The sequence below is a fragment of the Pezoporus wallicus genome, unplaced genomic scaffold, assembly GCF_028554395.1.
Source record: "Pezoporus wallicus isolate ANWC-B61680 ecotype Strahan unplaced genomic scaffold, APGP_CSIRO_Pwel_v1 contig_5418, whole genome shotgun sequence".
Taxonomy (NCBI): domain Eukaryota; kingdom Metazoa; phylum Chordata; class Aves; order Psittaciformes; family Psittacidae; genus Pezoporus; species Pezoporus wallicus.
In genome coordinates, this window is record NW_026640709.1 from 1,952,124 (window position 1) to 1,976,904 (window position 24,781).

A 24,781-nucleotide genomic window follows, 5' to 3' on the forward strand; every position below is an offset into this window, starting at 1 on the left:
AAAAAACACAGCATATACAAACTTCATAAATAACAAACCTTTACTTGGGAATTGAGTGTATGCATACAAACTTTAAAATACATTCATATACTTGCCATATTGTTTTCACCTTGATGCCCACCTTAGAAGAAATACTAGGAATCAAGATAACAAATACAAAATTTAACACACTCAATGTACACAAAATACCTACCCTATGGATAAAACTACCGCTTGCCATATCATGTCCTGAGATATACTGAAATATTTGTAACAATAATGGATACAAAAGCATATTCCCAACTCTATCTGCTCATCTGTTAATGGTATTACTTCACAGAGTAGCTGTATACTAAAAGTCACAACACTAGACTGAAGATATAAATCATAATTTAGTATTAATTTGTAACTTATTTGACTGTGAAAAACTTTCACCAATGTGCACATTCAACATTAAAGCTACAGTTTATGACAGAAGGTGTTCAGAGCATCATTTTTCATGGATAGCAAGCATAAGAGATGATTGCGACAAAACATTTTCTGCCACAGAAATAATTCTCATCAGCCTCTTTTTTTTAAAAAAAGTTGAATATATTTTCCTAAGCCTTTTCATTTCAAAATTTCTCTGCAACTGAAATGTTTACAAAAATTATGTATAACATACTTTTGACATTAGGAATATTAGGTCATTAGGTGAATATCGACTTACAAATTTTAAGATAACAGTTCTTAACAGGAAACAGCTATAGAAAGTTACAGAAAGTGATCAACTAACTGAATATACTATGCTATAAAGATGTGGATGAAGCAGCGGGTAAATGACTCTTTTGCTAGAATCCAGAAACTCCTGAAAAGTAGCTTTGCTTTCTGAATTTAGCTGTAAGATTGAGCCTATATACCTTTCTTATGTAGGAATTAAAAGCTATCTATCACAACTACAAACAGGTAAGGATGTAATTTGCCACCATCGACAGTTTTGGGTGATTCAGTGTAACTAAAATATGAATAGTTAGGGAAAGGACAGATAACCAGCAAGTAAAGAGAGCCTTTTTCTTAAGCAGAATATAAGGACTGTTGGGAATGAAGCAGCAAGATAGAAAAGGAAAAAAAAAACCACTCTCATAGAATCATAGAATCGTTAGGGTTGGAAAGGACCTTAAGATCATCAAATTCCAACCCCCCTGCCATGGGCAGGGACACCTCACACTAAACCATATCACCCAAGGCCTCGACCAACCTGGCCTTGAACACTGCCAGGGATGGAGCATTCACAACCTCCCTGGGCAACCCATTCCAGTGCCTCACCACCCTAACAGGAAGAATTTCCTCCTTATATCCAATCTAAACTTCCCCTGTTTAAGTTTGAACCCATTTTCATCTTAAAAGTACTGTACCAAGTTCCTCAGGATCCCTCATGATTAAAGATAATATTGAAAGAAACTCTGCACATTGAGTGGAAGAACTGAACATCAATGAGACTGATGATCTTGCAAAGTGAAATAGTTTGAACACCTCCTGTCACTGAAAAGTATTCCTGATGATAATTTAAAACCTGCCTTTGGTCTTCTATCTCTGCTTCATTTGACTCTGACACACAACATTGCCAAAAATTAAATATTGATTATGTCATTTATATATGGGAGAAGTGAAGACTTCAATTTGAAAACTGTAATTTTCTTTTATACTAATATCATCTCGCTAAGAGTTGAACAAAATTAGAAGTTTGAAGGAATGACAGTCATTTGCTCTGGATATATTCTTTTAAGTTATCTGAAGTCATAGATCTAAAATTATATACTGTAAGTTAAAAAAGGTCCCAAGAGTCAACATTAATGCAACCATTAAAAAATTTCTCCATATTTCTAAAAGGTATTTTGTATTAGGTATTATATTACTTTTGTATCTGAAAAGAACATTGCATTTAACTTAATGAAAATGCTGACCACAAACCTATACAAAAATATAGTAAGATCTTAGAATCTGAGCAGCTACTGCAAATGACAAGAAAAACTTGCAAGCCACACTGTGTCATTCTAAACTTTTGTCATGTGAGTATTCACAAATTCATCTAACCTTGTTGAGAAAGCAGTAGAACTTTCAAAAGACCAAAACTATATTGTAGAAGATAAAAATATCTGTCAAAATCACTATCAACTTCATGGTTGAATTACTGAAAAAGGGAAGACTGTTAGTGCAGTTTTCCCCTGAGTAAAACTTAGACTGCCTCTGTATGTGAATCCATCTACTATAAATATGGTTTAAATGACCTTTGAGCCACAGTGGATTTTGCTTGAAACTCAAACACAATTTAGAGAATCAGGAAGGTGTTCTACATAGATTTATTAAAAGCTAATAAAAGTAAGTTTGCTTAGTTTAGGGATGTACCTAATGACAGACAGAGTAGTCCCAATGGAAATTTTTCTTGAGTTGACCTCCCAGGAGGCTACAGTGAAAAATATAATTACTTCTTTTATCAGGAAATTAAACTTTTGAGGACTGATTGAAATACACAGGTTCAAACTCAATATTTATCATTTACTGTTTTGTCAGAAACAGATTTTCAGAAAACATGGAAGATACAAGGAAAGCAAATTAAAATTAAATGTTTTGCTTCCATGATCTGTGTGTATATATATATGCAACAGTAGGTTTTCCAAAATATAATTCTAAAAAGGTAAAGACTTCTCCTAACAGATCAGGAGTATTAGTAATACACTCTTCCATAACTTCTCTCCAGTACCACCTGCATTAGTAACCTGCTACTTAACATTGATTCAATAGAGGTGCTCCTGGCATTGCAGAAGCTTGATTTTTCTTTTTCTGAGACACACTCAACTTTCTGCTATTCAGCAAATTCAGTGAGAGAGATGTAAAGGTTTATGCACATTTAGGACAAAAAATACAAGAAAACGGTACAAAAAATAAATTGGAATATATAATTGACAAATATAGTGCCACTGGCTCTACAGCTACACCATCACTACAAACAATGTGTAAAATCAAAGAAAACTGTTGTTCGGTTTTGGGTTTTTTATTTTTTTCCCCGGAGAATTCCTCTCCTTTGTTTCATGTCAGGTGTTTTGGAGTCCTGAAATGGGTTCCTGAACCAGCAAATAATAATGAAAAGATGCACACTTGCAGACTAAAGAAGGAAAAAAATACCACTTTGGAACATCAACAGGACAGCACAATACAATTTGTCTTTAATCTCACTACTGTGTGGATCAAGAGACCTGGTGCAAATTTAAATCATATTGCATTATTAGAAAGCCAGGGTCCAGAAGCGAAAACACAGTAAGTGAAGGCATTTAGACATACTGACAATCTTAAAGAATATGAATGAACCATATTTCTTCTGATGTTCGAGAACTTGTGGGTACTGAAAAGGACTGAAGAAAAATATGATAAGTAGTTTGGATTTTTTCAAGTAATAAGTAAAATTAACTAAGAGCTCTCTAAGTGGCAAAGAAGCTTATACTTTTGCATAAAACCCATGAGATGAGATCACACTTCATGTTTATTTTCCAACTGGGCTTTCCCAGATCTTTCCTCACATCAGCTTGTACCACCCACTTTCAAAAGACAGCACAGAAAAGCTAGACTAGCCAGATGTTGCATGGCACTTCCTCTTATAAAAGTAGTGTGACCTCACACATTTTGAACAAAACCTGCTTTTTCAGTAATATATGGAAAATAGGGCATAACATGAAATACCAGAGCATGATCCAATTATGATAACAGCTCATCTCAACTAATTTCCCAAAGAAGACTTTCAGATTTTTAATGTGTTTCAAAGTTCTTGTAGTTTCCTTCTCTAATTTCTGAATCTTGGAAGATAGTCTAGAGGAGTGTGCTCTGCTTCACAACAGATAAGCTTTACTCCTTCCCACTGTCATAACCTTCCTGAAAGTATATAGGCTACATCTAGAAGTATTAGCAATGCTGTCTCTTTTTTACGCTTGTTACTGGTCTCCTTTAGTTTTCTTTGGACACTTGCTTTGTCAATAGCCATAAAACTCAGTGCAGTTTCTGTTTCATATAGCTCTTCTACCCTGAGTGTTCTAATGTAGTAAACTCTTTTATTTTTAAGTCATCAGACAAGTGACAAATTCTTTGCAAAAAAATGAAGAAGCCACTTGCAGATAGAATTCACTGAGTATCTTCTTAAGAAAAGTAGACTATATAATGAAGTTTAAGTATGCTGTCCATCAGAATAATTCTTATTCTATTACAGTGAAGGTGAGTACTGCATAAAACAATTCCACAGGCTAAACCAAAACATTTCAATGTGTGATTGCAAATAAATATTGTTTGCTGACAGAAAAGAAGGAAATAGCAGGAAAGAAGACCTAGCAGATGCTGGCAATCACCTTAGCAAGCAGAATAATCTTCAAGCATCATGAATTAGATGAGGAAGAATGTTATTGTTTGCCATCTGCTACGGGTCTATTAGTATGTCAGCATCTGGTGCCACAGAAAGATCTTTGTGACATGAACACACAAAGTGAATTCAGACAGAGTTTTCTTCTGCTGAAAGGAATCCTTCTGAAAGTAAACATCTCGGGCCTTGCCACTGGTCAATTAACTTAGTTTCTGATGTATCCTAATTAAAGTTTGATAGAAAGAGAATATAATAGAGTTCACCTCAATGATTAAATAGTATAGCGTAATCAGTAAGAACTGAATAATAATCCCATAAGGTTGGCATTAAAACTTTCTACAATTTAGGTTGTTTTTTGTTCCCAAATGTCAGGCAGCAAGTATCTAGATTTGTGCAAAACCAGTTGGCTTGAAAGTGTCTTAAACCATATAATAAAGTGAGGCACAGAACTGCCCCAGCCCAGGCTAGAAATTTGCATACACATTTTGTTGATAAAATACTACTTCTTTAATGTTGCTACTTGGTGGCAGGATTATCTATGTTCCTGGGGATATTAAAGACATTCAGGGTGTTAACAATTTCATATTCATGATTGATATTGCATGAGATAGCACGAAACTCCAGTATCCATAACGTGTTGGTGGACCCACACATTAAATTGTGCAACAGTATACACAGAATGAACTATACTGTCTTGCATTTGTCTGTTACTTAGAATAATACAACACTTGCATGCAAACCAAACTTGTTCATCAGAGGCAATACATTAATCTGATAGATTATGTACCTGAGCACAGACCTTGCAAAGGCACCAATGTACTTACTTTTGGTGTTGGGCAGGATGCAGTGGAGAGACGAGAGGTGGCCTGGGCACGAGGAGATTCTGAAGGAGTAGTACTAAGGGAGGCTGTATCACGTGGGAGCACCTGAACACCACGAGAGATGATGGAATCTGGAATCTTAAAAAGAAGAGAGACGGAACTAATAGTAACAATTATACTGTATTCAAAACTTACCTAAAACCTCACATAAAAACCACAGGAATACCCCACTCTTAGTCTGCATACCTTTTCATTCTCAGTGAAAGCAGTGGTTAATGGCATGTTCTCCTAATTTCAGTTACAGACACCTAGCAAATAGATAAGATCATATTCTAACTGAAGTAGCATAGAGCATATATTTCTCCTGATAAACCTATCAATCAGACATACTACTACAGAAATAGCACGAAAGTAATGTTTTTCTTCTTAAGCCTCTGTTTCAAACCCAACAATGACCAACAATGATCTCTACTGTGTCATGAAAGGAGGCAGACTTACCATTCTCTAACTAGGGGACAAGATTCTGAACAGAAAACCACTTATTAGCAATGACTGAGTCCCTCTGAAGAAATGTCATGCAGTGAGAAAATCTCTTGTAAGAAATGTCATGCAGTGAATAAATACTCTTCATTTTATGTACTGAAGACTTTATTGCGGCTACAAAAATTCCTGATGTAAGGTTTGTGCCGCAAAAGCTGCAGCCTCTCTGGAGGGAGTACAGGCAAAAGCACTAGAAGTCACCATCCAAAGCCACACTTGGTTTAAAATGCATTCCAAACAGGAAAGTAAGAATTTGATCCTTGTTTGTTTGTTGTTTGTTTTTCCTTCACATAATGTATTGGAAGACCAGCTAGGAAAGTTTACACCTATGATGAACACAACTGGCAAACTGGTAACAACAGATGAGAAGGTTGAGGTACTCAAAACCATTTTGCCTCAGTCTTCACTGGCAGCCTCTCTTCCCCCACTTCTTGAGTGGATGAACTGCAAGACAGGGACCGGGGGAGCAAAGTCCCTCCCTCTGTAAGAGAATGCCAGGTTTGTGACCACCTAAGGAATCTGTACATGCATACGTCCATGGGACCTGAAAAGATGCATCCCAGAGTCCTGAGGAAATTGGCCGATACAGTTGCCAAGCCACGCTCGATATATGAAAAAGTCACGGCAGTCAGGTGAGGTCCCTGGTGACTGGAAAAGGGCAAATATTGCACACATTTTAAAAAAGGGTAGATAGGAGGACTCTGGGAATTAGTGACCTTTCAGCCTACCTCTATGCCTGGGAAGCTCACAGAACAGATCCTCCTGGAAGTGATGCAAAGGTACAAGAAGGACAGGCAAGTGATTTCAGACAGCCAGAATGGCTTCACCAAGGGCAAGTCTTGCCTGACCAATTTAGTGTCCTTCTATGACAGGCTCACTGTATCAGTGAACAAGGGAAGAGCTAAAGATGTTTTCTATCTGGATTCCTGCAAGGCCTTTGATACGATCCCCCACAACATCCTTCTCTCTCAATTAGAGAGATGGATTTGATATGCAGTAGATGAGGAACTGATTGTATGCTTGCATCCAGATGGTAGTGGTTAACAGCTCAATGTCCATATGGAGACTGGTGACAAATGGTGTCCCTCAGAGGTCCATACTGTGACCAATAATGTTCAATATCTTCATCAATGACATAGACAGCGGGATCAAGGGCACCCTCAACAAGTCTGCAGATGACATCAAGCTGAGTGGCGCAGCTGACATGCCTGAAGGATCGGATTCCATCCAGAGGGACCTGGACAAGCTTGAGTCGTGGGCCCATGTGAATCTCACGAGATTCAACAAGGCCAAGTGCAAGACCCTGCACCTGGGTTAGGGTAACCCCTGGCAGCAATACAGGCTGGGGAATGAAGGGACTGAGAGCAGCCCTGACAGAAGGACTTGAGGATACTGGTGGATGAAAGATTGGACTTAAGCCGGCAGTGTGTGCCTGTAGCCCAGAAAGCCAACCATCCCCTGGGGTGCATCCAAAGGAGTGTGGCCAGCATTTGAGGGAGGTGATTCTGCCCCCCTATTCTGCTCTAGTGGGATTCCACCTGGAGTACAATATCCAGCTCTAGAGTCCTCAGTACAGGAAAGATTTGGACTTGGAGCAGGTCCAGAGGAGGGTCACAAAAATGATTAGAGGGATGGAACAGCTCTCCTGCAAGGAAAGGCTGGGAGTTGGGGTCATTCAGCCCAGAGAAGAGAAGACTTCAAGAAGACCTTACTGGGGCCTTTCAGTACTTAACTTGGGCTTATAAGAAAGATGGTGACAAAATTTTTAGTAGAGCTAGCTGCAATAGGATGAGGAGTAATGGTTTTAAACTAAGAGTAGATTTAGACTAGATAGAAGGAAGAAATTATTTACAATAGGGTGCTCAGTGGAATTGGTTGCCTGGAGAGGTGGTAGATGCCTCATCCTTGGAAACATTCACGGTCAGGTTGGAAAGGACTCTCCGTAATCTGATATAGTTGTAGATGTCCCTGCTTATTGTTGGGAGTTGTGGACTAAATGGCCTTTAAAGGTTCCTTCCAACCCAAACTATTCTATGATTCTACAAATCTACTTCTAAGCTGGAATTTTAGGGACAGATCCCTTAGCTGGTATTATTAAGCAACTTAAATAAATGCAATTACACCATCTTAGAACAGTGAGAAAATGGTCTTATTTTCTGTTACAAAAGTGAATCTATCATTGTTTTTTATCTTCTGTTTCTCCTGTTCAGTTTTATCACCAGTTCCAAAGAAGTGAGGCAGAAGAATGCATTTAGGAATAGAGCTTTTCTTAGCATTAATACAAGTCTAAGAAAGTCTGTTGCATCTTATTACTGCAGCATTTGGCCCCAGTAATGCAGATATCTCACCAGCTTTATAACTGACTACATTGCTAGTTTAACATAGTCAATATTTTTAGAATTTTTTGTGTGTAAAATGGTAAGACATACAAATGATAAATACCTCAGGTAACAGAACTGATCTCTACCATTAGTTCTGCAACACAAAATGCAGCAGATATTCCTCTATAGCACACTCTCTGCAAAGGCTTATTCTAATTTTATTTTCATAATTTTAACCTCTTCTTTTTTCAGAGGCAGCACTTCTACCAGATCAGATTGCTCTTACTTCTTGCAATTCACTTTTCTACTACAACAGACTAGGAAATGTCAAAATTCAGATCTTTGAAGGAATATATACAAACATATTTTAAGATCTTTCTCCTCATTAAGAGTTTCTTAGCTCACTTAAGAATGCTCAAGTTCCAAGAGAACCACCAAAAGAAGCCCATATTCGGGGGAAATGGCAGTAGCAGACAATAAAAAGAAGCAAGAGATGAAGATCCAGTGACAAGTCAAACCACTAACATTGGACATTTCTGGCCAGGATTTTATTTTTTCATTTTTATAATGGAGATGCAGGACCCCGTGTGCATCGAGGCATTTTGAACATTCTTGTCTAGCGGGGCTTTAGCACAAATAGAAGCCACTGAAAACTACCCTCCTTCCAGGAACAAGCTTGAATCATAGATTTTAAAATCTGTTGCATCCTTAGGACCAGTGATAAGATATTGACAGCTTTGTTGCTTATCACTGTGGAGTTAAAATGACAAATCTTAAGACTCAAGTCATATAATACTGCTCTTTTATATAATTTCCCCCCCCCAACTTCCTTGATTCCTATCTAGAAATAATGAGCATGTCTAACTTAGCAACCTTGACTTAGAGATACTGGGTTATACCTAGAGGATCTTATTTTACTGCAAACTCTCTTCCACACTTTAGAGTTTCTCATGTTTATAACCTGTTTATAAGTTGTGTGGAAAATGATCTTGCTCTCAGTGTACCAACAGCTCCCTGCATTCTGCTCTACTACTGTGTTTCTACACTGAAAGTATTCTTCACCAGTCAATTTCTGTCAGCATTTGAAAAAAACCCAACTTTTCTCAGGATTTTTCAAGGCTAAGTACCTTCTGCTTCAGTTTCCATTATAAATTATGAAGTCAGACGAAGTTTCTCTTCTCTATGGACTATTATGCTGAGGATATCATCCTATCCAGAAACAGTGCATAACTGGCCCCTATTTGGAGTAGTCTTGATTTGCAAGTGGCATCTTAGAGGTGTATTTTGAACAGGAGTAAATAGAGGTAAACAAGAACAATGATATTCTTATCACGCAAACAGTTTGTAGTCAGAAACACCATTTCCCATTTGCTCTCTTTTTCTCCTGAAATCCCATCTTAAATATGTTAAACACAAGAAAAAAGACCAAAATCCAGAAGTTTTATATTGGCAGAGCTCCAATGCTATCTATAAATTTGAATGCTTCCTTTTAATCTCCGTGACTAAGGACAATGCAGCAAAAAATTACATTTTGCTAAAGGCATTAAAAAAAAAAAAGACACAATAAAAGAAAGAACAGTTTTAAGTCTTCAAATAAGACACCTTTTTCTTACCCTCCTCTGACAAAAAGTTGCATACATCTTGGTATGATTGTGTATTGGTCCACTGGGTTTACTCTGGTTATTCTAGAGTAACATTGTCTCATTCCCTTCTGCCAAGTAACTGTTTTTTTTTTCTACCCACCATCTGTCAATCACTGCTTCTAAAATTTTATCTGATATTACCTTTTCCAGAGCAAAAAACTCTCTCAACAAAGTGACTAGGCCAATTCCAGTCTGCACTGAATTGCGTGTGAAGTACTGATTTTTGCCTTGAGTAAATTAAAATCTAAGTAAAATTTCAGCCAGGATACCAATCAGAAAAGGAAGCTGAAGACAAAGGGAAAAAGCTATTACAGACATTTAATTTTAAGGGGAATTATTCCCTAATCTCTACCTTTACAGAAAAGACAATTGTCATAAACTAATCCATATATAAACCAATCTAGAACTCTAAGTTTCACCTTGCTAGCTTTCACAGACACAAAATCTCACTGAGAGAATTAAGTTAGTTTACACTAAAAAATTTTACTTCCAAGAGTTTAATTTCTCTAATATGACAGTGTGTTGTATTATAAATCCAGTATTAATATTCTCATTAAACCTACAACTTGCTGATTTCAGAGAAGGTGCTAATAAATATACTGCATGAACACAAATATACAAAAAATATAATGGATATCTACTGTTCATTAGGTGAAAGGGACAATGGAATGATTTGTGCTCCTATGCATATGATATGGGGAAAGTCTCATTTTTCTCACCTACATTTAGTAAGATTTTCCTTTAAAATTAAATTTAAGCAATTTAAGTCTCTAATCAAGGATACTTCTTGTTAATACCATTAAAGACCTTGATAAACCCATGAGAAATTTCTGAATTTATTGAAATCTTCAATAAACAAGGGTATGAATACTATCAAATTTGAGATAATAAACTTCGACAAAGTCACATCCTGACTATTTATGGTATCTCCCCCTAAAATTTTTCAGCTCATTTTCCAGTTTCACACAAATTTAATAGAGGGTAGAGGTCTCAAAACTCTAACTAGAGTAAACCAAAACTCTAAGGTCAGTGAAAACAGCTTCTGTTTGCACTAGGTGGAGTGGAAAACCTGGTGTAACACAGTGACAGAGAAAGAAATTAATGAGAAACGAAGTGACAGAGAAAGATATCCCACACATCCATCAGTCATTGCTTCTACAGTTTTTATCTGATACTACCTTTCCAGAAGTACTTTTATATTGGTTTAAATATTTGTATTTTCAAAATAGAGAACTAAGTGTTGACAAGGAGTGAGAAATGGAAAAGATATGAGATGTAGTCTCTTTTGCTCAGGACTGGAACAAAGATTGACAGTGCTGTTGAGGTACTAAGAAAACAAGCTTTAGATGGTAATTACTATGAATGTTATACAAGAGCAAAAATGCCTTTAAAACATACAGAAATGACAGCTTAAAAACACCCAACAACTTTCTGAAAAACTAGCCACTTCCAGCTCTGGGTTTGAAGATATGAATTAGATTATAGATTGCATAAAACAATAGCTTAAGAGTAATTGCAAAAGGACAGAGAAGCCTGGATGACAGCTTAACAGCATACATCAGAGACTGAATTCACTGTTCTACTCATACTGAAGAATACGGTGCAAATTGTAGTTTAGTAACCTCAACTCAAAAAAATAAAACTATTGTAATAGATGTGTGTGTATGTATACATATACAACTTTGTCATCACGTATGTGAACTTCAATGCCTTCACAGTTCTTAAGTCACTTTTCAAGAGACATAGTCATCATGTTTTAAATACAGAGGTGTGACACTATTTGAGTGATGGTTTAAATTACTATTTGCCTAAGGGAACAAGAAAGCGCAGCCTCTGGTGATCAAATGTAGTGACATTGTCACAAGAACTTACACACCATTTGCTGGCTGAGATGGGATGAACAAGTCAGACAACTCTCCCTAGGCCAACTGCCTTCTTTAGTTTTCTCTAATCTACAGTTATAATGAAATCTACTCTAATCTACATTTATAATGTATTCAGTTATGAATACACTAAATTATGTTCCATTCCTGATGATACTGTAGTCATTATTCTGTCTTGATTCAAGCCTAGACTAAGCCTTTGGCACAAATATAACAAATATTATATTTTGTTAGAGCCCAAGTTATAACCTCTGGGTTGTAATAAACTAAGTAATTTCTAACCAATGATTGCCTACTATTCCTAAAATCCAGTAATTTACTATAAGTCTACTGAATCCTGACTCCTCAATTTTTTTCTTCTGTTTTTGAGAAATTCTACTTTGAAACAGACCACAAAAGTAAGGGAGAAACTGCAAGTGATGAAAACAAACTACGAATACCCAGTGTAAATGCCATATTATGATGACAAACAAAATACTGAGAGCAAAGCAAAGCAAAGCAAAAGAAGGGGAAAAAGCTTCCAAAATTTCATAGCCTTAAAGCAGTAATTTTTAGGGGATTATTTTAATTACATTCAGTTATTGAGTCTATTTGATGACAAAGCCGATGACAAATCAGAAAAAGGCTTTATAGAAATAATTCAGCAGTCAAATTATTCAAACTGACAATGTGCATAAACTTTACCTTGTTTAGCCCTGTATCAAACAGAGTATTTTCTGTAGCATGTTCTCTAAATGATAGCACTGATGTGTCTTGGTTAGAAGAAAATAAATAACACTATCTGCTCACACAGGAGACTAGGAGTCAGGCAGTGTATTTTTAGCTATGGTTAGTGCAAAAGCCTCTTGGAAGTGTCTCTTACCAGTTCTTCTGCACTGCCTGCTGCGTGATGGCAATAACTGATGAGACCAGGGATGGGCTGTTCACCTTTTGCCATGATAACAGCTGAACTGGTGTAGGATGGATGTTTCTAATGCACAACACATAACAGCTATGAATACAGTGACAGGAAAACATGAAACTATACAAGCAAATGACTGAAAAGAAATGAGGTAAAAACAAGTGTGACACTGAAATGGCAAGCTCGTATGAACACAGCCAGTTTAGATCATTTAAAAATGGCGCATATTATTTACTTTTGCCTATATCAAAGGAAATTAGGATATTTTCAATTCGCATTAATAAAACCTGAAACTTTCAAGTAATAATTACCTTAATTCATCCCTGTAAAGATATATGTAATCAGGATTTTCTGTACATGAGGAGATGATCTCCAGCTGCAGCTGTCTTAGAAATGCCAAGATGTCTCAGACCTGAATTCACATTTCTGGAGTTAGAATGTTGCTGCTCTGATTTAGAAAATGTTTAATATAATTTTGAGTCACTCAGACTTTTAATTCTCATAATAGGAATTAAAAGCACAATTTGTGGAGTAAATATAGAATAAAGCAGTTTAGGAAAAAACCTTGCCAGATACATAGGAATATATTGTCTTTTCATTTGAAGACTGAAGACAAAACTGAGGTACACATATATTACTTCAAATAATATGATATTTCTTTGGAAAACATTTAAAATTTCAACTCAAATGATTTGCAAGTGTTATCTGATTTTTTTCCTTTTGTAGTCTCAAATTTATTATTTTGGTTTGAGTTATGTTGATCTATGAATTGCTGGTTAAAGCAAGGCTATCAAGACAATGTGATGATACTTAGTTTTGTGGCAGGATTTCACATCTCTTATGTGGATATGCAAACCAGCATACAGTAGTCTGGATAGCTTATTACTTAACTTGCTACCTATATGCCCTACTTTTTATCAATGTTTTTAGAAACCAACATTTTCTTTTCAAAATAGATATCATGGTTTAAGAAATCCTGTTGTGATTCCTTAGTATGCCATTTGTTGGACTTAACATGTTCAGGCATGTAGTTTGAATAAAAAAAAAAAAAAAACCTCACTAAAAATAGTCTGTCACATCAAAATGTTATAATAAAAATGCATGGTATCATCAAGATAATAAACAATACATCTCCCACTGAAATCTGAAATCATCTACTGAAACAGGATTCATATATTATTACGAAGCGGTATTTCGACAGGACATACCTAAAATATATATGTTTGACCACACAGACATCAGCGTATAGCCTTAACATGCAGATTGGTGGAAAGTTCCTGAGACAGAAACTAAAGGGTCTCTCAGGGAAACAAGCCAGACTCACCTTAGCTGCAATGGCTGCTGCTGTTATATGCGAAGAAGAACTGTCCTCTGTTGAGGCAACTCCACTATCCTTCTTCTCTTCCTCTTCTTCCTCACATTGTACTCCTTTGTCTTCTGTCTGCTTGTGAGGGCTGGTGGTTGGAGGAGGAGAAAGAGGAGGTGGTGGTGAAGGTAGATCTTCAAGCTCATCATGTACCTCCTTTACTTTTACAATGGCATCCCGCAAAAGATCAATGGCGTGAGGTAGGGCTGGCAGTATAAACTGAAAGCATTCCTACACACAACAAGAAGAGAAATGTCTATGAGAATTTACCTGCAGAAGTAAATAGGAATTTTTCAGATTTACTCTTAGAATGTATTTGGGATTTAGATGCACCTTCTCACCAAATCATAAATAAAACCGTAAATGCCTTATACTTAAATGCTCACAGAGGGCAAAATAAAACTCAGAACCAAAACTGGGGACTATACTATATATTTTTGCCTTTTTAAAGTACAACGGGGCTACTGTAATTAAGCTAATATTGGATAAAACCTTCAGAAAACAAGACTTAAATTTTCATGAATACATAACACAAAAACCAGTAGATGGCAGCTGGCAGAATGCTACACAAATGCAGAATAAAAACATTAACTCTATCCCTGCAGGGGTATTAGCTTCATACCATTCCTATTACGTTCCTTCACAATTAGAGAACAATTCATAAGGGTTTCCATAATTATACTTTCATGTAATTACATCCTTTTTTATTCATGGACTTATCCTATATACTGGAAGAATGACAAAATACACTAATTATAATTTTACATAACTCAGAAACAATTGCTCATAAATAATCTATTTTTCAAAGCTCTCCTTGCTCTGTGATCTTAAAAATAATTAGAACGATGTTTATTTTGTATGGCTGGAGAAAGTAAAACTGTAGACACTGTGTAACTGCTCTTCTTTAATGGGCATACTTATAGACAGCTACCTTTGCTGCTAAAATATGCTAGTATTTCATCAAATCAAAGGGGAACCTCAGGACATCACAAACTGCAGGCTCCTACTCAGATCAGCGTCAATATGAAATTCAGACAGGTTGCTTAGGGATTTGCTCAGTAAAGTCCTGAAAAAAATCCAAGAACAGAGACTCCACAACCACTCCTGACAACCTGTTCTAACACTTAATTACCCTCAAAATGAATTTTGTTTTTTTCAGTTGCTTGTCTTTTTATCAAGCTGGAAGCTACCTTCTTCATTTTAAGACTATTGTCTCCCAGGCGCCTCTGTAAAAAGTTTTCTTCATGTAATTTGAGCAGACCGAATAGAAACATTACATTATTTGAAAATGATGGCAGGATCACAAGAACGAATTTCCATGGCAGTGCAGTTAGGGAACATACAAGTCGACAAAGAAAGCTGACGTTATTCCTTTTGCTGTACTTCATTTCCAGTTTTGTTTCAAGCATAAGGAAGACTTTTTAAAATTTATTTCAACATTTCAGAGAATCCAGAAAATAAAAAACAATAAACATTTTATAAATAGATGCTGTAACAAATATTTAAAAAAAATGCCTATGTAAACAAGATACAGAGCATACCATCCATCAGAAATCACTAGAGTTTATATAAGCCACTGTGTAAGACAAAACTACGACTCACACTATTCCCTCAAAGCTTCAGAATAAGATCCCACCTTTTGGTTGCTCCTTTAAGTATAATGAAAAGTTGATGGCAAACTAGATTAACATAGGATGCTGTACATAATGAATATATACTAAAATATATTTGCAAGCATAATAATTATAGCTTCTAATGTAACTGTAAACCTCAGAGTTTTTGCGTCTCTACAATACTATTTTTTAAATGGTTTAAAGTGCTGAAGCATACAACCATCATTACTTCAGTGAAAAAGCAAACTTCAAGTGAGTGGTAAACAAAGACAAAAATCAGTGAACTGACCAATAATAATGAAAAGGTAATTAAGGACTGATTTTTCAGAGAAGCTTGCTCCCCTACTGCCACTGAAATAAAGCCTTGTGGGCTTGACTGTTGATGAACAGGTTCCCAGTAACTACTCCAAAGCTCATTTTGTAAAAAGTCATTGTTTTAGGCAATTCTTAGTACTATTGTGAAAAATTGTTATAGACCCCAAAATTTCCATGAAATCTAGTAATTCCACACTTTACTCTCTTTTATAACATAAAATACCTTTTGCAAGGCTAAAAGAAAAGAAAACTGGCCAGAACAACAGATCTTGATTCAGTGTGCATGCCACACACTCTCTGGGGAGAACATGTTTGGTATGCATTATGCCCATTTTTGAGATGGAACATTTACACTGCTGCCATTTTCTATTAGTATTTTAATATTTTATTAATGGAATCTGTATATTGCTGCAATTTCATTGCTTTAAATAAGCTTCTTATATGATTGTATTAATATGATGGAAAGGAAATTAGCAAGTCATAAAACAGAGAAATGAGAAAGATTCCTTGTAAGAGTTTGTCCTATTTGGTTTCTGAGATCCAGCCTGCTATGGAACAATTTTCACTCTATTCATCTTAAAAATTTTTGCTGAAATCTGATACTTTTAAAGGTGCCTCATATTAAAATAAATTGTGACAGAACAGAGTATCATGACAGGAACAAGTAAATCATCAGTTTATAAAAATCTTGCTTGTATAATGAAATCATATGACTATTTTCCAACAAAATTACCTTTTTTATGACTTATCAAACTATTGTTGAAATACTTATTAACGTTTTTTCACTTGTTTTCCTTACCCTCTTTCTACAATTTACCTATCTTCACAGTCTGAGACCCTCAGGGCAGAAAATGACAATTTTTTTTCTGTACCTACCATGTTAGGAGTGCTACTTAACAGAAACCATTAGAGATTGAAAGCTATCTTATCTCTTTCATAACCCAACAAAAAGTATTAGCTTCTGAAAAATATTCTTACAGGTGCACTAGTTCTCCAAGATGTGGGGCTCACTGCTAGGTTAAATTTGTGTACATATATCTGACTTCCCACTCACAACTGGAAGACCTTCAAGTAGGTATACACCTGCCCCACCATGCTTGTTGCATGTTTTGAAGGCTTTTAAATTTCTTTTCAATTACAGAGTCTCATTATATTTCCTAAAAAGGCTCTTAGGAATGTTCGAATCATAGGAGGGCTTACAGAGCTCTGGAACTGAAATATGTAGACAATATATCTGAAAACTTGTGATGGCTGCTTAAGATAATAGTATTCAAAACACTTCCTCTTCCAGGTGACAGCCTACATAAACATTCTTTATTTATCTCTGAACATAAGTCTTTCAAGCAACAGTGACTTCAGGGCTGCCAAACACATTAGAACTGTCTTTCCTGTGATTGGGGACTACTGGTTCAGAAGACACTGATAAACTACAAGGTACACATTTGTTAGAGGCCAGAGGTAAAGATGTTTTTAAACAAGGCCACTCACCTAGTCTGAGCCCTGAAGAAATGTGTTCTCATGTTTGACTGGAAATCTACCTTAGCAGCTTTGTATTACATTGTACTGCCTACTGCTCAGCTTATCAGCATTTGTGTGGAAAAGGCCTTTTTCTAGATCTGTCAGACAACTACACAGGAAGAAAGAGCACTGAATGATCAAGCCTTATTAACACACACAGAGAAAAATCCCTTCCGGTGTTTAATTCTGTTTCTCTCAGCTCTACAGTCAGAATGCATGAATAAAACCATAAAGCCTAACTTCTCTGTCCAAACCAAGCAAAATACAGACAGAAAACAGACTGTATTAAGGGTTTAAAGTCTGGTATCCATATCCGAAAAGATCTAAAATGTCCTTAAACTCTTAAAATTTATGTTTTTTCCTTCTTCCTGACCAGAATTGGGAATGCTCTTCATACTCCAGCATATTCTACCATACACTAGGTCTTCCTCTTCTGTGTGAAAAAGAATACTTTCTTGGAAGTTGTAGACAGCATGGGGATCAGGTACAGACTGACTAGAGAAGGAGGAAGTGTAAGGAACCATTAAAGGGACTATCTTTGTTAGCACCTTTACAGTGAGCACTCTCCTGCACTACACGTAATGCTGTCCTGGTCACACAGTACCTTCAATCAGATCAGAATTGTATCATCAACCCTAAGAGTTATGGTGCATTCAGGTATATGAATATGCATTTCAATTCACTTTTGCAAAATCTGTTGTAGTGGATACTTTATACCATTAACAATGGGAAGTACTCATCATGGGTCCTCAATAGCAGATCAGTAAGAATACTTCTTACCTGTGACCCCTTCTTGCTACCTGGTAGATTAATTATGAGAGTTTTCCCTCTGATTCCACACACAGGTCTGAAAAGAAAGGAAAACCCAGAGTGAAATTTCTGCATGCAGCTTTTTCCACTGTAGAAACAAGAATGGAGCCTTCAGGATGAATTCTACTATTCATCAGAATTTATAAACTTACAAAACATCTAAAAATATCCATTACCCATGTCTGCATAGAACAGCTCAGTTAATGCTGAGCTGAAAAAGCATCAAATAAGGTTGATAGAGTCTAACATTTAATTGAGAGACTAACATTTAATTGATAGTATAAACACTGGCTAGATTTCTGTCCTTTTTGAGATCTGTGTGGCTTCCGTAATTCTGTTGTTTCCTTAATAGGCTCTTTGATATAGTCCTGATCCACTCACACACATGGCTCCGTTGTAATGTAATCGATGGTGTCAAAACCTATTCCTCCTGCCAGGCAGAATTACTAAGTCATGCTGGTTGCATTAATTAAACTGTGGTTTTTTTTTTATTTTAGAGATACCATGTAAGAAAAGCACAGAGGGAAGTAATTCTCAAGCAAAAATCACACATAATTATGCAATTCATATCTAATTCCTCCTGACAGTCTTCCCCCTGCCCCCACCAAAAGATGGAACTGACTATCAAAGATGGAAGATTTCATGTTATTTTTTGCCTTCAGGAATTTGTTTGGTGTTGATTCAGGGCTGAACTTGGAACATCCAACTGCTGAATGCTTTCTGTTGTTTAGAGTTTGCCTCTTCCTCCTTTTAGCTAAATGTTTTTCAAAAAAAAGTAAGTTAAAATGACTGGACTTTGCCTTGAGGTTGTAAAGAGTGCCCCTTGCTTTTCTCTACTGTTTACAAAACCAGTGATGAAAAACCCAGACCTGGGTATAAGGATAAGAAGAAAGTAAAAGGACAAAACCAAACCACTGAGATATGGAGGCTACAGTTGAGAGAAACTGTGTAACAACAATCTCTTTATCAAACAAAAACAGGAGCTGTAAGTGAAGACAGAATAGAAGAGTAAATAATTTCTTAATAGGGCATTAAAACTAATTTTGAGCCAAGGGATATGGTTTGTGGGGTAACCAGCTTCCCTGTATTTATTCTTATGCAAATAATTCTCAGTGATTAATGTAATTTATAGGTAGCATGGCATTTTTTAGCATGGTAGCAAGCATTTTAGTGACAGCTGTCATAATGGTTACAGTTAAATAACACAGAGACCTTTTTTGTGCCACAATACGAACTTTCGATATCACAGTCAAGACAGCTTGAAGACAACTCTCATTTTAACTGGCAGCTTGACTACTGAATGACTCCTAGCCTCTGTTTTCCTATATTCACTTCTTCGACACTATATCATGTGTGTTAAGAAAGAGATCCAGGTAGTTGAGGAATATATATTGAATATATACTGAAATACTAGTAAAATACAAAAATAGCCTAAATTAAAGAAATATGCTCATTTACTCTTGTTGCAGTAGCCAAACTTACAGAGTACAAACTCAATCAAGCAAATCCCATTTATGGGATACAGTTTATGTCAGATTCAAAATAAAGGAAATAAATAGAAATTATTCACAAAGGAATTAAAATGAGGCGGAATTGTGTTTGGCAGATAGTTCCTTTAATAATCTTCTTAGCTTTTTTATTCTGCTTCAAATAATTTCAAACATTATAAGCTAAATGACCAGTACAGCCAACCAATAATAAAAAATGACTAAACCAGCAGCCATTCTCCTGAAAGCTACAAATTTCAGCTGCCAATGATCAAATTTAGTGACTCAAGACAGAAATGGAGCTGCCAAGAATTTCTCAAGAGAACATGCAAAATTAAGTAAAAGCACTTAAGAACTGCATGGCTTGCAAAAATTATTGTCCATGCTCCTAGCATAATGCACATAAAATGTGCATTCATTCTGGCTAATTGGAGAGATTAATTGATGACATTCCTCCAAATACAGAACAGTTGAGGGAGATGCTGTGGACCTCATGTTTTCCTCAGCCTTGTGATCCAGTGGACAGAAACTTTACAAAAAAAACCCCGAAAGCCTGAGAAAGAAGAATACAAATAGAAGCAAGGGAGTGGAAGGAAACACAGGATGTAGGAGAAAGAAAGCAATAGAAAAAAATGGATGCAGGAGGAAAGAAATACAGGTCTGATGCAGAAGCAGGGATGGAGATTGTGATCTCTGAAGAAAACTCAGGATCTCCCTGGGAAGAAACTATGCTGGTAAAAGTAGAAGGACAAGGAGACAAGGAGTGCTTTAAAAATCTTCAATAAAGACTAGCACATCACAGGTAGTTGACAGGTAAAGATTCGGGTAAAGGGAAGAGGCAATTTTGGGACAAGGATCACTCTGGAAGCTCACAGAGAAGAAAAGGAAACACTTTTAGGAAACACATAAAAAGGTCTGCTATGCTCTAAGATACTCCCTGCTGGACCCTGGGACTGAATCCAAACTATGAGAGTCTCACTGTCCCTCATTTGCCATCTGTGAATCCAGTCTACAAAATAACTCACCACTCCCTAATGCTGGCCCATAGTCAAAAAGACAGCCTGTAACTTATAACAATTTTTAGACATTCATGTGATAAAATTCAACACGATTGACCTAACATTTCCAAGCCTGCAGGTGATTTATAGAAGTGTCAGCTTAATGTTGCATAACAGAACTTCTGCTTTTGCTTTTTTGAAAAGTCAAAGGAATTACACAAAATTATCCATCAGAACTTCTTTTCAAAATGAAGTCAATGAGAGGCAAGCTTAGGACAAGTAACATTTAATGTTAACTACTCTGAAAAAATTAGGATCTCCATTTCTCAATCTGTGCACCTAAAATTAGTGTTTGTTTTTGACCTCTCAGTGTGTACCTTAGCTCTCATTGTAAAGGGGGATTACAACACTACCTCAATTTGCAGAATTTTCTATAAAAATATCTTAACAATTTCTATGTTAGAGCAAATAACAAATGCTGTAAGAAAAATCTCAAAGGAATGAGTCTGCATTCAGAGAAGATTCTGAATAAAGAGCACTAAATCTGATACAGGAGTACACATAGGACAACCAAAACAAAGAAAAGTAAATTTCCTTCTTCCACCTTAAGCATTTGCAGATAAATTCTACAAAAAAACGTAATCATCACACACGGGCGTTCACGCAGAACTGAAACCATAATGCTGTAATTTTGTAATTTTTGTGTACTTAACTTCTATGTTCTGAAAAGCGTCACAAAAATAATGGCCTTTGCATGCTGATTGCTTTTAGGCCTGATGTAAAGATTTTACCTGGAAAATTTTAAAAGGCCTAATACCATTACATGCAGTATCTCTGCAATGTTATCTGCCACCACTGTCATCAATTACTACTCGATGTGGCTGCAGGTTAAGGGGCATTTTCTTTCTATATGTACAGAAGTGTCAGGTTACAATCCAGCATTTTGGTTCCACCGCCATTACAACATTCTTGCAGACATCCTGATCACACCGCGTCCTAAATCAAACTTGGTAGTGTCACCTAAATGGCAATCCTTTTCTTGATCAGAAACAGAACAGCAAAATTAACCATTCCTCTCCTTATGGTAGCATTCTATTACCCTTTCCCTTCATGTAAACACAAACTATGATAAAAAAAAATTGTAACAGCTAAAGAAAATGAAAATAACTGCTAATTTGGACAAGATCTGAAGGTGTTAATTTGGTAATGTTGCCCTTTCAGATACATAACTGATACGAAAAGTTTTAAAATACCTGGTTGAATTAGTAAACCTCTTATCTAGATATCGTTTAAAAAAAGAAAGTATCTGGATACAAAGCTGCAGATTTGGAAGTTCCTTATTTTTTATATAATTATCTTCTTGTTATACCATCATTACGCAAGAAGAAATCAAAAACCTGTAACAGCCATTGTTTCTTATTTACCTTGAAACAGCATTCACGCACAAACTAAATTCTATGACACGTATCGATATTAGTAAGTCTGTCATATGTAAAATGAGGTAAATTAAAGGAATAAACTAAAAATCAGCTCCAGAAAGGAATACGCAATAACAAGAGATGCCACTGATGAAAAAGAAGTAACAGGCAGAGAAACAGTTACTAAGTATTTAGTAGGAAACACCAAACTCTAGGAGTTACAGTACTTATCTGAAAGCATGAGATAAATACTAAGAGATCTTTTGCTGATATTGGAATAAAAGCATTATCAAACCAATACATTTGTATTTATCAAGGTGTTTTGCTAAACAAAACATTTTAGTACTTGATGAAATTCACTTACCACCAAAATGCCACAGCTCTAGGATGAAAAGACAGCAATTTAACAGCATTCATCAACATTACAAATAACCTGGCACAGAAAATACAGGGGGATACAGTCTAATTTAATGGAGACAACAAAGGGAACTAAATTAAAGAATGCAATTAGCATTCTTGGAATGTGGCCCTTCTCTGAAGTTAAGACTTCTAGACTTGTTAACAGTGACAACCTTCAGTTATCTGCGCATTGTCATTTCGTAACAATGTGTATTTCTAAGGAAATAGTTCACCTCGCATTTTGAAGGAAATGGTCTTACCTGGAGAGCATGCCCAGAGGAGTTACATTAAGTGATCCCATCAGCATTGCCAGGGCCATCCCTGGGGCTTCTCGCTCTATTACTTCTTTAGTGGCCTGCAATCAGAGATTGAATAGCAAAGTGAGCGAAGAAGTACAAGGACAAGAAAAGTATGAAAGCAGGTAAAATTTGGGCAAGAATATCTTCTTTTTTTGTTTCTGCCAAGAGATGTCATTGCTAAATTCTCAACACCGAAATACGTTAAAGAATTTTCTCTTGGTTCCGTAAAATAGGAAAGACAAGGGGTTGGGAGGAAGCATGTTAGCTCCTATAAAGACTATAAAGACTCCTATAGAAACTGTTAGAAGTCAGCACCCTATATATATAGGAAATGTTAGCCAGCATCACATAAATAACAACTCCCTCCAACAGAAAGGAAATAATGTTTGTGAATAAGCAAAGAAAAGACCAATGTAACTGCCTTCCTCATCGTTCTCGTGCATTTTCCCACTGAAATTTTCCCAGGCATGAGAAGGGTGAATCAGTCTGTGCAGAAGACAGAAAAAAAAATTTGCAAAGGGAAGCCCATGTAGCAGGCAGGCAGGAAAACAGTAAAATGGTAATGATAATGGCCAGAGGCTGAGGCCTTCCCTTTTGATCATGTCAGCAAAACAGCAGTTCCAAACAGGCTGGGGGCTTTTATTCACAAGCGGTCCGTATACAGTGGGCATTGAGAAGCCTGGAAACAGAGTCTGAAAATTCTTGTCTTTTTAGTCCCTTTTTTCACACAGGGAATCAGATAGGAAATTATTTTTCTGGGATGTGCACGGCCTTCTTAGTTCCTAACACAAATTCTCTCAAACGCACAATCTGCCCAGTTTCCAAGGCTCTACCTTTAGTTAGGATGTAACACTTCAAAAGTAGGGTACAATCCTACCTCTCTTAATTTCCCTCACAGTAGCTGTTGTTCAGTGGATCATCTTGTTTCATGTTCTGAAACAAGATTCTAAGTTATTTGGCACAACTATAATGTTAGCAATGTTCATAAAACTGTGAAATCCATTGTAAAACATCCAGCCAAACTACAATGCTTTGATGGTACAGCTATCAAAATAGAAAGAGAAAAGAGAAATATAAGGACACTCAATAACCTAAATTTTATTGGCAGTTTGATATGGCAAAAAAAAAAAAAGAAAAAGAAGAAAACTAGACAAATTATTTTGTGAGAAATATTAAAAATCACATCTTTGCATTTTTACTAGTTTAAAAGTACAAAAACTAAATCATAGAGAACTGCACACCTATGAAAAGGTTCCAGAAGTCCTATACTAGCCATACAGCTAAAACACTTATAGGAAGTAATAAATAAAACAGGAAAAAAATACCTCTGAACAGTACAGATACTCAAGGGGCCATATTCTCAAACACTGTCATTAACATTTAACATGTTTTAAAGAAGTATGCCATGTTTTAAAGGAGCATGTCATGTTTTAAAGGAGTATTACAGACACCTAGTAAACCTTCAGATCTTTAATTAACAAGCTAACTTGATACATGCTCAGTTGTGGGACTCAGGAACTTTGGTTCTTACAAAACCAAGCGATTTTAGTTCAGTAGCTGACACCACAGCCTCTTTTATTTCAAGCACAGCATGTCAGTTTTACTATATGCCATCCTCTACTCAGAAATTGAAAAGGCATATAAATACAACCCAGTGTCTGTATTTCTACACAGGGGAATGAGAAGAAGCAGGCTAGTAATGATGTAACTAAAACCTCTCTACTGAGGGAGATTGTCTAAAGATACCTGCTGATGTATTAAATTATCAATCACATTAAAAATTCTTAATGCTATTCACAGATCCATCCACGGGTTGTGAAGGAGCTGGCAAATGAAGTTGCGAAGCTGCTGGCCATCATATTTGAGAAATCATGGCAGTGAGGTGAAGTTCCCGATGACTGGAAAAAGGGAAATATAACCCCCATTTTCAAGAAGGGGAAAATGGATGACTGGGGGAATTACAGACCAGTCAGTCTCACCTCTGTCCCTGGCAAAATCTTGGAGCAGATTCTCCTGGAAGGCATGCTAAGGCACATGAAAAACAACAAGGTGCTTGGTGACAGCCAGCATGGCTTCGCTAAGGGGAAAT

General features: G+C 36.3%; 1 protein-coding gene across 23 annotated transcripts in view; it reads right to left on the minus strand.

The window, feature by feature from the left end:
• GPHN (gephyrin) overlaps positions 1-24,781 on the minus strand; it is a 304,336-nt gene that overhangs the window by 88,478 nt on the left and 191,077 nt on the right. For 14 of the 23 annotated variants that reach the window (XM_057420149.1, XM_057420166.1, XM_057420143.1 and 11 more), the window contains 5 exons: positions 22,654-22,748; positions 18,062-18,128; positions 13,794-14,066; positions 12,431-12,538; positions 5,185-5,319 (listed from right to left, as the gene is read on the minus strand). In XM_057420149.1, the coding sequence (XP_057276132.1) occupies positions 5,185-5,319; positions 12,431-12,538; positions 13,794-14,066; positions 18,062-18,128; positions 22,654-22,748 (678 nt within the window). The remainder of the gene's footprint in view (positions 1-5,184; positions 5,320-12,430; positions 12,539-13,793; positions 14,067-18,061; positions 18,129-22,653; positions 22,749-24,781) is intronic. The other 9 variants (XM_057420165.1, XM_057420152.1, XM_057420160.1 and 6 more) reach the window with 1 other exon arrangement.